The sequence below is a fragment of the Peromyscus leucopus genome, chromosome X (assembly GCF_004664715.2).
Source record: "Peromyscus leucopus breed LL Stock chromosome X, UCI_PerLeu_2.1, whole genome shotgun sequence".
Classification (NCBI taxonomy): domain Eukaryota; kingdom Metazoa; phylum Chordata; class Mammalia; order Rodentia; family Cricetidae; genus Peromyscus; species Peromyscus leucopus.
In genome coordinates, this window is record NC_051083.1 from 133,111,670 (window position 1) to 133,128,239 (window position 16,570).

A 16,570-nucleotide genomic window follows, 5' to 3' on the forward strand; every position below is an offset into this window, starting at 1 on the left:
GCAGCTGGCTTCATCCAAGTGGATGAGAAAGACATGCCAGCTAGATGCAAAGATGGAACTAGGAATGGGGAGGAGTGACAGATAGCTAGAAACCAGAGTCTTTAAGATACAGTCTATGGTATCATCACCAGATATCAGTCATGGGATATTGCATGAAGCTATGGCTACCAGGAAGCAGGGCTCAAAGTCTTGCTATAGAATACTGTCAATCAGGATGCATCTTTCCATTCATTGGTTCTTCATATGAGCTGATACAGTCGACCCTTAACCAATGCCCCCAATAAATCATCATTTAACTCTAAGAGGTACCTTGCTATAATGCTGTCCTGATGGTGTTTCCCACTTGTTCAGAAGTTCCCAGAAGGCCATAACATGACTCCACATACTTCTTCAGACACAGAGCCTCTGAGGTTCTGCCTTGCACTTCACTCTATAACCTTAAAGTGCTCAGAATTCTAAGCCTTTGTCCCTGATGGTTCCTATGTCTAGCTTTCTTTTCATCTCTCTCATGTCTAACTTCTGCAGCTTCTTCAAGCTCAGATTCCATCCCTTCAGGAAACATTGACTGTCCCCAGTGCTTCTACTTTCTGCTGGGCCTCTCTGTTCTGAAGAGAAGTCAAAGAGACAATGTTTATAGATTGCTTGGGGAGAGAAGTGCATGTCAGGAAGTGACCCTATTTTCAAGGACATACATGACAGCTTCCTAGAAAGAGACTTCACCCAAATATCATGGAGCCCAAACAGGCACAGTGCTTGATACCATGGAATTGGCTATCTGATGGGTGCATGAAGTAGAGATAACTTCCAAAAGGGTGGCTGGTAGCTAGGTTGAGTGGCATGAAGACAGACATAGCAAGTAGGACAGGGAAACCACCTGGGGGCTTGAGCCCTTATCTGTAGCTCAGGAGCACTGTGGTTTGATGTCATTATAGGGCTGTTGCCATCGCTGTGCGTGGACTACTGCATCTCTCTGGCTGGAGCACCAGCATCAGCAGTGGAACTCTCTCACTAGCACTCATGGACATGTGCCACCATCTAACCTTGTGAGCCACTTTGTTTTCTTCTTATCTGCAATGGGATATGTTTGTAGTCTGACTGTGTTTGCAAGCAGCCAGCTCAGATGGCTTGGGGGAAATGCTTAATGATTGAAGTCATGACAACTATGCCCAGCTGGTCACCAAGGTGGGATTGGAGAAAGTGTTTAGGAGAAAGACAAAGCAACCATGCCCTCCAAGGATTAGAAGTACGGAAAAGTTCCAGAGATCCCTCACAGAGACTAGACTTCCAGCAGCATTCTACTATGAGCTATCTTCCCATCCAGGTATAGACCCATAGGCCAGGCATGGAATTCTTCACTCACCTGTCTCTTCTCTTAATCCTCAGAGGTAGAGGATTTTACCATTCCAGTCAGTGTTGAGAAAAAAACACAGAGAAGTGACCAGAGTGGCCCACAGTCACACAGCAAATCAGACAGCAAAGCATCTGGCTACAGAACCTGTGCTCATCTTCCCATGAATGAGGCACTACCTCCAGAATGTTCTGTTCCTACCTCCCCTTCTTACCCATTTCTTCATCTACAAAATGGAGAAATAATAGTTGACAGAGGATGAAATAAGATAAAACATCTAAAGCTCTTTGAATAAAGCTAAGCAAAAAGGAATTTATATTACTGCCTGTCTGTTGTACTTGAGCCCTTAAATCTGTCCTCTGGGGTTTGAAGACATTGTCTCCAAATCAACATCTAGGTCAGGAAAGAATATGAGCAGCTCTTCTCCAACTCTGTCTTTACCATGATGTTGCCAGGAATTATGGGGCTAGTGCACCTTGTAGAGTTTTCTCATTCTAGACTCAATGGAAATGGCAAAGGATCATATTCAACTTGTAAGCACCCCATTCCAAATTCCTGAGCATTCTCATGCTCCTGCTGAAGCCATCCCCAGTACTCTGTTCAAATAGCATTCTTCTAGGCAAAAATGTATTAACAGCTTCCCTTTTCATGGCCTCTCTGCCCCAACTGTAAGGCCTTGAAACAGCTTGGTCACTCTTCCTGAGGAAACAAGAAAGAAAGAGGTTAGTGTTTGAAGCAGAATTTGGTATCCTGGTGTAATAACATATGGAACCCCTAAAGGTGGGAAGTGCATGATTCTCACCTTAGTAGCAGTCAGGCTGTCTATAGAAGCAATGGTCACCTGATGACATGTCCTTTGTTAGCTTGGTGACCCTTCCCCTCTATCATGGTTACTGTGGGAAGACAGGATATGTATGTGAATCTGGAGCTCAGTTTTTGATGAGAAACAAACAGTTAATGAAGCAGTAATGTCCACTCTAACTGTCTATTAGGCTCATTTTTCTGTGTTTCTCAACTTGAGAGATTTTACTTTACCAGTGGAATGAATGATTCTATTTATATAGACCATCCCTTCCACCTAAGCTACAAGGCAAATGCCATCTGTTAGTTCAGTGTGACAAGTCAAGCAAGAGCACTGAATGTACACAAAGCTGATGTTCCAATCCAAAGCAGTTGTTGACATTGAGTGAGCCAGAGCCAGAAGCAAATTTCCCTAAACCCTCAGAGTTTCAACCAAAAATACAGAAAGGATCAGCACCCATCCCATAGAGAACTGAAAAAGGAAAGAGAGATATGTTGCTCAGGACCTGAGTATACTCAGACAGGACCAGTATGGGCTGTGGCCTGAGATCTGAAATCCCTGTGGACAAGGGAGACTCTAATGGTGAACACTTGGGACTTGAGAAATGCAATATGGCAGTAATACCAAAAACGCTACAACCCCCTCCAGTGGAGAAATATGAAAATTTAACTGAGTCCAAGTCAAATTTTGCTACCAAATTAAAACTGGTCCCAAACTCACAATATAAAGTTGTCCTTTAGAGCTACTTTGACTTCAAATTACAGTAAAAGACAGGGACACAAAATTATTAAGGAGAGATTCCCCTAACAGACAACCTTAATTTGTCCCATCTTGTTCTTACTACATATTAATTCTACAAAATGATAGATGCCATTATGACATGTTCTTACTTGCACATATTTTGATCCTATTCACCTCCATAATCTTAACTTAGCCCACCTGCAATACCACCAATCCATTCCTGTTCCCTAATAATCCTTATACTTCCATGACCTTTTTTAGATTCTACTTATGAGCAAAGAAACATTGTAATGTTTGTATTTCTGAGTCTTTCATATACCACTTAACATGACCAGTTACATCTGTTTTCTGGAAAATGGAGTTATTTCATTCTTCCTCATAGCTGAATAATATTCCATTGTGCACATATGACCCCTTTTGTTTATCCGTTCTTATGTTATTGGGCACCTAAGCTACTTCCATATCTTGGTTTTTGTGAATAGTGTCATGATAAATATGGGTATATAAGTATCTTTGTTGTATATTCACTTTAATACTTCAGAGTATAAACCCAGAAATGATATGGCAAAATCACATAGAAGTTCTGGTTTTTAACTAAAGTTTCTGTGGTACTAGCGAGTGAACCCAGGGGCTCACATATGTTAAAGCAAGTGCTTTATCAGCCTACTTTTAATTTATTGAGGAACTATCATGATTTCCATAGTGGCTACACTAATTTGCAATCCCACCAACAGAGTTTAAGGGTATATTCATCCTCCCAACTTTGCTAGCATTTATTGTTTTTTTGTTTTCTTGATGACTGCCATTCTGACTGGGAATAAGATGGAATCTTAATGTAGTTTTGATTTGCATTTCCCTGATGGCTAAAGAGATTGAACATCTTTTCATGTATTCATTGTCTATTTGTATTTCATTTGAAAATTGTTCAATTCATTTGGCTATTATTGATTAGATTAGATTTTTTTTACCTGTTTACACATTTTGCATGTTAATCCCATGCTATTCTTCAGTCTGTCTCTTCACCCTGCTAATTATTTTTTATGCTGCACAGAAGCTTTTTAATTTGGTGAGACCCAAATTGTCAATCAGGGTTAGGACTTAGTTCAATTTTGCCATCAGTCACTGGAGAATGGAATTCACATTTACTCCCAAAGAGGAAAACAAGTCTGTTCAGGAGATGGGAGTAATGCTATGCAAGTATGTGGGTAGCAAGAGGCAGCCTCCAGCCACAGTGCCTTCTGCACCTGTGCTTTGCTGCCCCATGCAGATCTGCATGGCTAGGACTGTGACTGAATGAGGAGGAGGGATGTGAATGGCAGCCAGTTGGACTAAGAACAGAAAATTCTGGAATCTGATCCTTGAGGCAGGCTGCAAGTCACAGACGGAAGAGAGAAACTGCAGTGAAATACACCAAGAAGCACATGATATTTTGAAAATTTTTGAGCAGGAGTAAGGGGACTCCAGTTTGCCCAGGAGAAGACTGGATTAATTCTTTACTGGGCCAAGTTTGTTTTATATATTCAACAAGAAGTCACATATCCCCTTAGCTTAGGAAGCAGTAGGTTCCTAGCAACTATGAAGGCAGTATTATCTGCCCTCCCTGAGACACTGGGTCTGCAATATGTGCAAGGGCAGGTTCCTCCTCAATCCACCCATGGGCCAAGACCTAAAAGGGAATGCACAGAGCAAGGCCTTTTGCTCTGGGGCTCCCAACAGGACCAAAGAGTTGGACTCAAAGCCACGTCATTTTCTTTTAGGCACAGAGAGCTGAGGTACTGGCAGCCATGTAGATACTGAATGAAAAATGTGACTCTAGGATGACTTGAGGTGGGCAGGAAGAGGGCCTAAGGATATGATGACAGCAGCTTGATGGGGCCACATGTCACTTGGAAACCAGTTCCTCAACTGGCCAAATAGGTCTGAGAGTATGTACACAAAGGGGAAAGTAAAGGTCAGAACCACCCACGCCTATCTCTAGGCTTGGCCAGGACCCATAGGGATTAAGTACAGCACGCTCATTGTCTCTCCTTGTCCATCTCTCTCTCTATCATTTACTCATATCCCAGGGCCTTTAAATAGAGTATCTGTGGAGCCTCAAGACTTCTTTTGCTTTGGACTTCATGTTTAGTAGTGCATGAGCTCTAATTACTGCCCCTCAACAGTGCAGCTTAAATTATCTGCATTCAAACTACAGCCTCCCATTGAAAACAAAAAATGGTCAGTGAGGTTCAGAGAATTCCTTCTGCAATGAAAGCTACATCAGCCCATTTTGGACTGCAGTCAGAAGAGATGGAAACTTAACCTTTTCCTGTTCTCAGAATCACTCATTAACATTTTTGCAGTGACTTTTAACTTACTGAAAGGCATGACCCCTCCGGTGAAAGAAGAGCCTGTCACCTTGGGCTTTCAAGTCCTTCCACTTGCTTTGCTGCTGTTTTTCCCCCTCATTCAGTGGGGAGGGTAGCATTTACTGACATGTTCACAGGCAAGTTTCTTTACATTTTCTCTTTTACTAATTCTGGTGATGGGTAGCATAGATTTCATTTCAAAGGTTAGTTCTGGTGAAGTGCAAAAGCAGAAGCCTTCGGGAGTAAGCTTTTGGCTGACCAAGAGAAGACAACTGATAACTAAGGAAGGGCCTAGATTGTCCAGATGAAGGAAGTGGTGGGGGGAGGGGGACACATGTCAGGATTCAAAGAGCCACTGATTGGAGCCCAGGCTTGACCTGTAAGCATCTTCTCTACCAGATATGAACATGTTTTCCTGAGTGAGCATTCTTATTTTATACCTAACATGACCAAACTGAGCTACAAATCCATTTAGTTTGAGGCAGATATTTTGGGAGGCTACTATAAGAGGATAAATGTTAGGCACACTGTGACATATTTGGAGAGATTGATCACTGACACCTCAGTGTTGAGCAGCTGTGTTTTAACCACTCTGGATTGACAGGAAATATAACAACTATGCTCAAAAACTTAGCACAAAGGTTACCAAGAATCAATTTTTCCAAGTTTCCTTTTGTGTTTCTGAGTATTGGTAGTGATGGTCCACCCTAAAGCTTCCCCCTTTTAGATCCACCAAGATCATAAATCACGGGCATATGGAAACCTTGCCTGAATCTATTGTAACTTTAGACTATATCTCATAGAGGTTGGCAGAGCACATAACTTCGATCTGCTTTTAAAAAGCTCCTACTACTCTGACCTGGGTGTTTTTGAGCTTGAAGGGAGCAGCAGGATAAACTAAAGTAAGCCCTGAGTACATGCAGGCTCCAAATTCTCAAGTTAAAACAATGATGGATCAAAAATGTTTGGGAAAAAAAATCCGTGTGTTCTGAACACATACATTTTTCTTGTCATTACTTCCTAAACAATATAGCATGATTATTTGCTGTAATTGGAGTTTCCTTTGGGCTGCCAGCTCACAAATAATGACATGGAGCCTTATTAATTATGAAAGCTTGACCTATAGCTTAGGCTTGTTACTAACTACATCTTATAACTTAAATTAACCCATTTATATTAATCTATGTTCTATCATGTGATGTTACCTCTCTTTTATCTTGCACCTCCTGTTTCCTCTCTATGTCTCCTGACATCTTTCCCTTCTTCCCAGGGTCCTCTCTATCCCCAGAAATCCTGCCTAACATCTTCCTGCCTAGCTACTGGCCATTCAGCTCTTTATTAAACCAATCAGAGGGTGCCTTGGAAAAGACACATCTTCACAGTGTAAACAAATATTCCACAACAATTTGCATTGTATTACATATTAAAGTAATCTAGAGATGATTTAAAGTACAAGAGAATGTATATAGAATCTATGGAAATACTACCATTTTATTCAAAGGACTTGAGAATCCACAGACTTTGGAATATGAGGGAATTCCTCATATCAGTCTTGTTCTGATGCATTGTTGACTCCTGAATCCAACATGGATAGCAGCTCCTAAGATAGCAAGTAGACAATAGGGCTCCTGTTTAGTGGTTGGTTGAAACAGAGGAATTGCATGTTAGAATGGAAAACATGTGGCTTGGAGACTCACAAAGATGGAAGGCATAGGGTTTCAGTTGCAAAGAGGAGAAACTTCTGCAGATGGATAATAATGACAGTTACAACATACTGTGGAAGAATTCCATGCCACAAGGCTGTACAATTTAAAAGGTTGAGATAGTTGATATTATATCACATATGGTTGTATAGTACAAAACAATATTTCTGACCACACAGACTGAATGTATAAGAGTGTTTCTCTAAGATTATAGTGGAGCTGAGAAATTCCTATCATCTGCTGATGTCATAGCCATTTCTGTCAGAAGGAATTACATTATTGTGGTGATGCTGGGGTGATCAAATCAACTTCACTGGCAGTCCAATAAAAGAATATGTACAGTTGTGTACTCAATACCTCATGTTTATAGTGAGAAGAAATGGCTATGTTGCTAGTTTTTTTTTTATTTCCTATACTTCTGTGTTTGAGTATGCTCTTACCACTTATAAACAAGAAGTTTAAAGTAGAGCAATTGCATGTTATGCTGGCAATTGCTCATCTCTTGTTTACTGAGTCTCTTGATTATATCACAATGCCGCAGTAGAGTGATTGACCTGCATATATCATGTAGATTTGTATAAGTACACTCAGTGGTGTTCCACAATGATGAAATCACCTAGCAACACATTTCTGTGTCTCCATGATTAAGTGACACATAGCTGTGTCTCAAAACAGCAAAATTGAAAAGGAAATACTTGGCGGTTTTAAAACAGTTGTTAATCCTCCACTAATCAAAAGCAACCTTTTTCAATATTATTAATGTGCAGTATCAAAATAACATCAAGCTGGCTGTCCATTTTCCTGCTTAGGAGCAGAAGTGAGTGGATGTCTACTCATCACAGTACAAATCATGTCATAATGAGTACATGTAATTTAATCACACGAAATTGAGTTACTGCATGTGGCCAGTGCATAGAAATATATTTCTTGGCAAATTAAACAATATCACTGGTACTCTCTGTAAATTTTATAGAAATGGCAACATGGGAGGTGTGAAGGAATGACTTAATAGGAAAAGGCATCATTGCTGATTTTGAATAGGATGAGAAGCCCTATGTGCTTAATTTGTTCTCTGGGTACCCACAAGTCTGGAAACACCAGAAAGGCCAGCAGTTAGATAATGCAGGAGCCAATAGAAAATGGTGATGACGTTTCATCCAGGATTGACTTTCTATGAGCAAGTTCAGGGCTTTGAAATAGAGTTCTGGCAAAGGTTAGGGATCTCAACTACAATGAGAACAGGTTCCAGGTCCTGGCCACTGGCACATGAAGTAAGAAACAAGAGCCTCTGATAAATGTTCAGTTCAAATGACTTGTAGAAAGTTGGCACATCTGGTTGTTATGCACACAACACCTTTATCTTTGACTGCTTGGTCAGGTGATCAGGCTGCTACCCCAGAGCCCTCAGCATTCAGTATTCAAACAATAGCAAGCTCATACCATAGAATTTAAAATAATGAGACATTTATTTTTATTACTTTCTGGGTAGACTGATTTCTTGTGGAAATTTTGTCTCTGGATTTTTGTTTTCATTTATTTTGGTCATTTGACAGCTACATTGCTAATTGCTTTTATTTGCTTTATTAATTTTTAATTTGGAAACATATTCTTTAGGCCAATTATAACACAAGGATTTACCTTTCTTCATCCCCATCCTCAATAAGGGGCCTGAATTCCTTTAGTTCTCTATTAATTGCCATATTTAGAACAATACAGATTAAAGAAGTCAAACGTAGTTAAAAGAGCAGTATCTGGCAATGTTTTAACCATAGACATTCTCTTTGAATTTATGGAGGTCCAGAGTCAATACAAATCTGTTCTACCAAGCTCTTTCTCCAGCTGCTTCCCCAGTTCAGGAATGATGCCACACTAGATATGATCAGATTATAACCAAGGGCTCAACTATTAATAAAACTATGTTAGTAAAATTTTAAGTGGTGGCAAGACTTCAGGAATTTACAAGTTTCCACAAAGATCCTGCTCCAAGCCATAAATTGATTTGTGACTCATTAGACCTAGATAGGTTGGTATTTACTATAGATTTGAGGTTCTTCCTCCATGAATAATTTAAGACAAATTACAATATCTTGAAGTTGATCAGCTGAGTAAGATTCTAGTTCCATATGTCCTCCCTGAGGCTTCAGAGCTTCTCAAAGATTTGAAGACAACTGAGATGTTGCAACTGTCTCCACCATGAATTCTTTGCCACTGATTGACTCTGACCTAAGTACAGGGCTCTAAGGGAATATCTTCTGAGTGGGTACAAATTGACCAGATCAGTGGTTCTCAACCTGTGCATTATGACACCTTTGTGGGTTGAACAACCCTTCAGAGGCTTTGCATATTAGATATCCTGTGTATCAGATAGTCACAATACAATTCATAACAGTAGTAAAATTGCAGTTATGAGGTAGCAATGAAAATAATTTTATGGTTGGGAGTCACTACAACATGAGGAACTGTATTAAAGGGTTGCAGGATGAGGAAGGTTCAAAATTACTGGCCTAGACCAAACAAAGTACTCCAGGTGTATTTGGTGCAGTAGAGAATAGGAGACTCCCCCTATTCTTTCCCATTGATCTGTTTTGTTCCCACCCTCCTGCAACTCACTAGGTGGGTAGCAACCACATCCCCCATCTGCCCTGTCTATATTCTTTGCCAATTCCAGCCCATACACCCCACCATACACACACACACACACACACACACACACACACACACACACATACAGAGAGAGAGAGAGAGAGAGAGAGAGAGAGAGAGAGAAGACTGATAAGCATTTCTCTCTAATTATTTTATTTGTATCTATTCTCTAGTCTCCAAGTAGTTAAAGTGATGATGCAATGTTGGACAAAGGAACAGAGAAAGGGAATGAACCTTTGTGATTGCTCTAGAGTCATCAGCAGACTACTCAGTAAGATCTTTTATAGGTTTTTGTTGCACTATCTTCTCTGAAATCAAATCTTGACTTTCTGGTATGTTATTGGACTTTTCAAAGGATTTTAAAATTCAGGAACTTGGTTCCAATAATTGCTCTTAGGAGGTAACACTGCACATTCTTTATAGATAAATTCCAGTTTGGATCAATTATTTTCTTCACAAACCCCCCAAAAATATTGAAATTTGCATCAGAATTGAATACAATCCAGACTCTTAATGTTCTACTATACTGTTGCTTTTCAAATGTGTATCACATTCTACTAATGCAAATTTAAGAGTTTGAGTACTGAACTAGACATCTGAATGAAGAGCCCAAGATGTTGATATTTGATCTACACTTGGGTATGTTTGGGTGCTGGACATTGCAGGTGTGTTATATTTTTCTTTAAGAGAGCTGGCCTAAGGAATAAGGAAACATGACTCCAGGCTGAGCAAGGCTATACAGGCTTTGGTCTTCATCATTAAAAATAAGGTGGTCTTGTATACAGCCATACTATCCTGAATGTTCCTTGTCCCATCTGATCTTGGAAGCTAAACAGGGTCTGGCCTGGTTGGCACTTGGATAGGAGACATACATGGTTTTTTAACCCTAGGCTTGTAGCTTAGAACAGACATCATGAACTCAGAAATCTGAGGAGCTAGGCTAGGTGGTCTATCAGAATATATTCAATTGCTGGTAGCAGACAAACCAGTTCACTATGGCTTAAACAAAAAGTAATTAATAATTAATTTAAAACATATCTTACTGACTTCTATGAGGCAAAGTGCAGCAGTTAGGTAGCTTCAAGTTGCTCTAAATCATCAACTTAACCCTGTCACCAGAGATGTGTAACTATCTTTTAGACCTTCCCTCCTCCTACAACTAGCTCCCCCTTGTGGGCACACTGTACTGTCTGCAATTCCAGACACTGCCAGCTTCCTCCTGCCCCCAATTCAAAGAACCCCATTCTAGTCTCTAGTCAGAGGAGCAAGGGAAATTCTTTTTCAGATGTCCTGGGACTTCAGGGATTTATTGGCTAGAACAGATAATATTCATACTATGCAGTTTTCTGTCAGCAAAACTGAATGCCCCACCTCTAGAATCTCAGGTGAGATAAGATTCCTCCCAAACATTTTCTGGGCATGAAGCTACTGGGTGAAACCACTTGAATGAGAATGGGTAGAGGAATCTAGAGAAGGAAGACATATTTGATGATGAATAGGCCACCTATCAGCCACCATGCACTGCTGCAGTCAGTCTTAGTGACTGTCCTGATGCGTTCACTCCCTTTTGCCATGATCTCACTTTCCCAAATGCTCAACCCTATAGAAATCCAATTTACCCTTTGGGCTCAGTCTCCAATTGAGAAACCCTAGAGATGTGCCATCCCCAGAACTGGTTCTGTATGTGTCTCCTTGTGTTCCAAGGACCCTTAATTTCTAAGCTCATCTGAATAGAGAAGGAATTGGAATATGGATAAAAAAGGAAAATTTTCTGTAGCTGAAAGTTTTTCCTATGTCCTGCCTTGTCCACAGCCATTCAGACCCAAGTAAACACACTGCTCGGCCATTAGCTCAAGCCTGCCCTTGACTAGCTCTTACATTAAACTCAGCCCATCTCTGTTAATCTATATGTTGCCATGTGTTCTGTGGCTTTACCTGTGTGCCATTACATTCTGCTTCCTGGATGGCAGGCTGGCATCTCCTGACTCAGCCTTCTTCTTCCCAGAATTCTCTTCTCTGCTTATATTTCCTGCCTGGCTACTGGCCAATCAGCATTTTATTTACCAACCAAATCAGAGCAACACACATTCACACCATACAGGATGACATTCCCATCAATTTTCTGATTTGAAAAGGTGAAATTGAAAAGCAACGTTGAGTGGCTACTGAACCATAATCCCTGAAGCTCTGCTGAGCAAGATCAGTTGCCTCTTGATTCTCTGGGGCTCAATCTCCTTTGGGGTTGTACTAATTTGTTAAAATGCAGGTGACTAGGTCCCTCGTCTAGAATTTCTGATTCCATAGGACAATGTGGGACCTAGGAATTTTTATTTTCAATGGGTTTCCAAGGGATGCTGCTGCATCTGCTCCAACTCTCCTACTTTGAAAACGTCTAGGGTGAACAATTGTAACACGAATCTTAAATGGTCTTATTAATAAAAAAAATACTCAGTGCCAGCAATTGGGGTGAATTCTGAAACATCAGAGAGACAGAAAAAGACACAGCTAACCTCACCTTGCCAACTTCTCAGCTGATCTCATTTCCTCAGACTAGAAGCCTCTGAGTCTTCATCTGAATTGATCTCAGCTGAACTGCTGCTAAAAGCCTAAAAGCTTAGAAGCCTCTAGTTCCTGGTCCTCACACCTTATATACCTTTCTGCTTCCTGCCATTACTTCCTGGGATTAAAGGTGTGTGTCACCATGCCTGGCTGTTTCCAGTATGGCCTTGAACTCACAGAGATCCAGATGGATCTCTGCCTCCCAAGTGATAGGAGTAAAGGTGTGTGTGCTACCATTTTCTGGCCTCTATGTCTATCTAGTGGCTGTTCTGTTCTCTGAACCCAGATAAATTTATTAGGATGCACAATATATTGGGGGACACAATATCACTACCAATAATCCCTGTGAGCCCTTCCAGTTTTGATATTTAGAACTCTAGAATTTTGTACTGGTTTAAAACACATGGTTTCTAACTGGAAATACCAAATTATACCACGTGAAGATGTGGAACTATCTTGAAGAACACCTTAGGGCTCCTATAGAAATACAAATTATACCTACTGGTCAACCTTTCCTGGTCCCTCCCCATCCTTACTCTCCCCAGCCTTAGATAGCTCTGCCACTTGACTCTTATTTCAATGAGATCATCTGTTTAGGATTCCCTGTACAAATAGGACCATGGAATATTTGTCATTCTGGTCTTGTCTTATTTCAGTTAACATAATCTCCAGTTCCACCCACATTGCCACAAATAATAGGTTTTCATTCTTTTCCTTGCTGAAGATATTCCATGCAGATGTATACCGTATTTTCTTTACCCATTTATCTCATGATGGACAACTATTATTAGTGATGCTACAATAGCATGGCAGTGCAGATGTCTCTTCAACATAGCTAAATTCATTTCCTTTGGCTGTGCATCTAGTGGTAGGATAGCTGGATGATGCAGTAACTGTATTCCAAAAATTTGAGGAATATTTATATTATTTTATATAATGTTTGTACTAATTACCATTTCCTCCAGCAATGTGCAAGACTTCCAGTTCTTCCATTTACTATGGTACTTGTTCTCCTTAGCCTCTTTGATAACAGTCATTCTGGCTGTAGTGAGGTGATATTTCATTATGGTTTGGATTCACAGTGTTTAGTAATATTGAACCAAATACCAGCTGGTCATTTGTACGTCTTCCTTGGAGAATGGTCTATTTAGCTGCATGCCGTGTTTTCTCAGCTGTTTTTTTTTTTTTTTTAAGAAAATGTTTTGTTGTTTTGTTTTGTCTCTGTTGTGTTTTTAAGTTCAGCCCCATATCAGATGCACTATTCCCTCCTATGCATACTGTTTGATCATTTGCTGTGCTGAAGCTGCTTTAATACTCTGCCTATTATAGATGAATTTCTAAACAGTCTTATTAAATAAGAAACACAGAGACAAATACAGGGGTAATAGCTGAAGAGACCAGAGAAATAGTGAATAGCCATGACTAGCCTTAGCTTACCACCATGCAGTAGCTTCCCCAGAGAGAGCTTCTTCCTGTCTAACCAGGACTTTTATTGCCTTCCTGTTTTGCCTTCTCATTGGCTCTAAGCCCACCCACATCACTTCTTCGTCACTGTCTGTCTATACAGACCTCCAGGACTTTATGGTTGGTACTGGGATTAAAGGCGTGTGTCACCACACTTGGTTGTGTCATTGACCACACAGAGACTCTGCCTGCCATGTGATCGGATTAAGGGTGTGTACTACCACCACCGCCTGACTTCTGTCTATGGCTCGCCATGTGGACTCTGATCTCCAGGCAAACTTTATTTATTAACATACAAATAAAATATCACATTTCAGCACAAATAAAATATCACCACAGCCTACTTTTGCCTTTGGGATCCTAACCCAAAAAAACTGTCCATTCTAATTTTCTGAACCTCCCCCTTATGTTCATTCTAATAGTTTCATAATTTCAGGTCTTACATGTGAGAACACCTTTATAATTTTTTCAAATACCTTTATATTTTTTGAGCTGGCTTCCAACTCACTATGTAACCAAGACTGACCTTGAATTTCTGATCCTCCTCCTTTACCTCCCAAGTGTCAAGATTACAAATTTATGATCACATGCCTACTTTCTACATTCCAAGTAATAAAATCCAGGGCTTCCTGAGTATTAGGCAAGTAATTGAACTACATCCCCAGGCCCCACTTAAGACTTTAATACACTTTGAATTAGCTTTTTGTAATTGAAACTTAGGGATTTACCTGCATTTTTTGTAGGTGGATACCCAGTTTTCCTAATACCATTTATTGAAAAGACTGTTCTTTTCCCAATGTACATTCTTACCACTTTTGTTGAAAGTCAGTTAGATATAAGCAGATAAATAGATAGGTAGGTAGGTAGGTAGGTAGGTAGGTAGGTAGGTAGATAGATAGATAGATAGATAGATAGATAGATAGATAGATAGATAGATAGATGATAGATAGATATGGTTTTTATGGTTTCTATTCTGTTATTTTAGTTCATATATTTGTTATGTACTTGTTGCTACGCCACTAACATGCTGCTTTAATTACTGCAACATTTTAGCCTGTTAACAACTCCTGCTTTGTTCTTTTTGATCAAGGTGGCTCTAGCTATTTGTAGGTTTGAGTAATTCCATACAAACTTTAGAATTGTTTTTGCTAATTCTATCAAGAATAGCATCTGACTTTTGATAAACATTGCATTGAATCTAAATCACTTTGTGTAGCATGGACATTTTACAATATTGATTCTTCTATGAACAAAAGATGTCATTTTAATTTTATCTTCTTTAGTTTTTCTCTTCAGTGTTTAAAATGTATCATGATAGAGGTCTTTTGCCTCCTTAGTTAAACTTGTGCATAGGTAACATTTTTAATCTACTGCAAAGAGGATTTGTTTCTTGATTTCTATTTCAAATAAATCATAATTATTATGTAATAATTCTGATCATTTTTGCGTGCTGTTTTATATTTTGCAACTTTGGTAAATTTACTTAGTATAAAATAGCTTTGGAAGTTTCTATATGTAAGATCATATCACTTGAAAACAGTGACATCTGACTTCTTTTAGAATTTGAATGTGTCCTAGATAGGACTATTTTGAATAAAGTAGTAAAAGTGGCCAAGTATGCTTGTGTATGGCTGTAATCCCAACACTCAAGAAGCAGAGGCTTCAGAATTGAGAATGCAAAGCCAACCTGGGCTACATAACATGACTTTAACAATAACAAACCACCAAAAAAAATGGCGAAAGTGAGCATCCTTACCTTGTTGTACAGACACTGGAGAGGATGTTTTCAGCTTTTTCCCATTTCATGTAGGTTAATGCTGGTTTATCATGAATGGCCTTTGTGATATTGAGGTACGTTTCTTCTCCGGCTGATTTGATCAATGTTTTTATCATGAACAATGTTGGATTTTATCATGTGCCTTTTCTACATTCATTAAGAAGATCATATGTTTTTCATACTTTCTTCTGTTGCTGTTGTGTATTGTGTTTATTAATTTGCTTATACTGAACCATCCTTTACATCCATTTTATAAGTTCCATATGGTTATGGTCAACAACCTTCTGAATATGCTGTTGTACTTGTATGCTGATGGTTTGTTAAGGATTTTTATTAAAAACAGTATTTATTTGTTTAGGGTGTTTATATGGTTTGGAAATCAAGTTATTGTTAGCCTCATGTGATGTGTTTAGACGAATCCCTTCTTCCTCTGATTTTGGAAATAACTTAAGAAAATTGGCTTTATTTAAACTATAAAACCATATACTCTTTGGTTTTTCTTTAATGGAGCACATTTATATTGCTGATTCAATCTATCCTATTGCTATTGGTCTGTTCAGATTTTCTATTATTTGTGATTCTGTGCTGGTAAGATATATATGTCTATTAGGAATTTGTCTGTTTTCTAAACTACCAAATTTCTTACTATATAGTTATTCATAATAATGCATATTCTGTATTTATGTGGTGTTGGTTGTAACATCTTGTATTTCAGTTTTTTTTAAATTTTATTTATTTGTGTCTCCTTTTCTTAACCTACCTGTTTGTTTTATCTTTTTTTTTCAAAATATTGTTGTTACTGCTACTGCTGCTGCTGTTGCTGTTATTATTATTATGTTTGCATGATATGGGAGCGCACATGCTACAACACATATGGAAGTCAGATAACACATTTGTGGAGTGGGTTCTCTCCTTTCATCTTTATTTGATTTCCAGGATTGAACTCAGATCACCAGGCTTTCATAGCAAGCTCCATTACCCACTGATTCATCTCACTGGCTCTCTTTTGTCTTCTCAAAGAATCATCTCTGTTTCATTGATCATTTTGACTACATTTTCTTAGTCTCTATTTCTTTTGGGTTTTGTTTTGTTTGTTTGTTTTCTGCTTGGAGTTTTAATTTTTTCCTTCTAAATTTAGGTTCAGTTAATTTTAGCTTTTCTAGGTCCTTGGGATGCAGTATTGGA

General features: G+C 39.2%; 1 protein-coding gene across 6 annotated transcripts in view; it reads left to right on the plus strand.

The window, feature by feature from the left end:
* The window catches only part of Mamld1 (mastermind like domain containing 1), a 145,862-nt gene that overhangs the window by 105,556 nt on the left and 23,736 nt on the right, over positions 1-16,570 (plus strand). For 5 of the 6 annotated variants that reach the window (XM_037199280.1, XM_028856583.2, XM_028856584.2 and 2 more), the window contains one exon: positions 933-1,043. The exons of the other annotated variant lie outside the window; for it this stretch is intronic. In XM_037199280.1, coding sequence (XP_037055175.1) covers positions 933-1,043 — 111 coding nt within the window. The remainder of the gene's footprint in view (positions 1-932; positions 1,044-16,570) is intronic. 6 annotated transcript variants of the gene reach the window in all.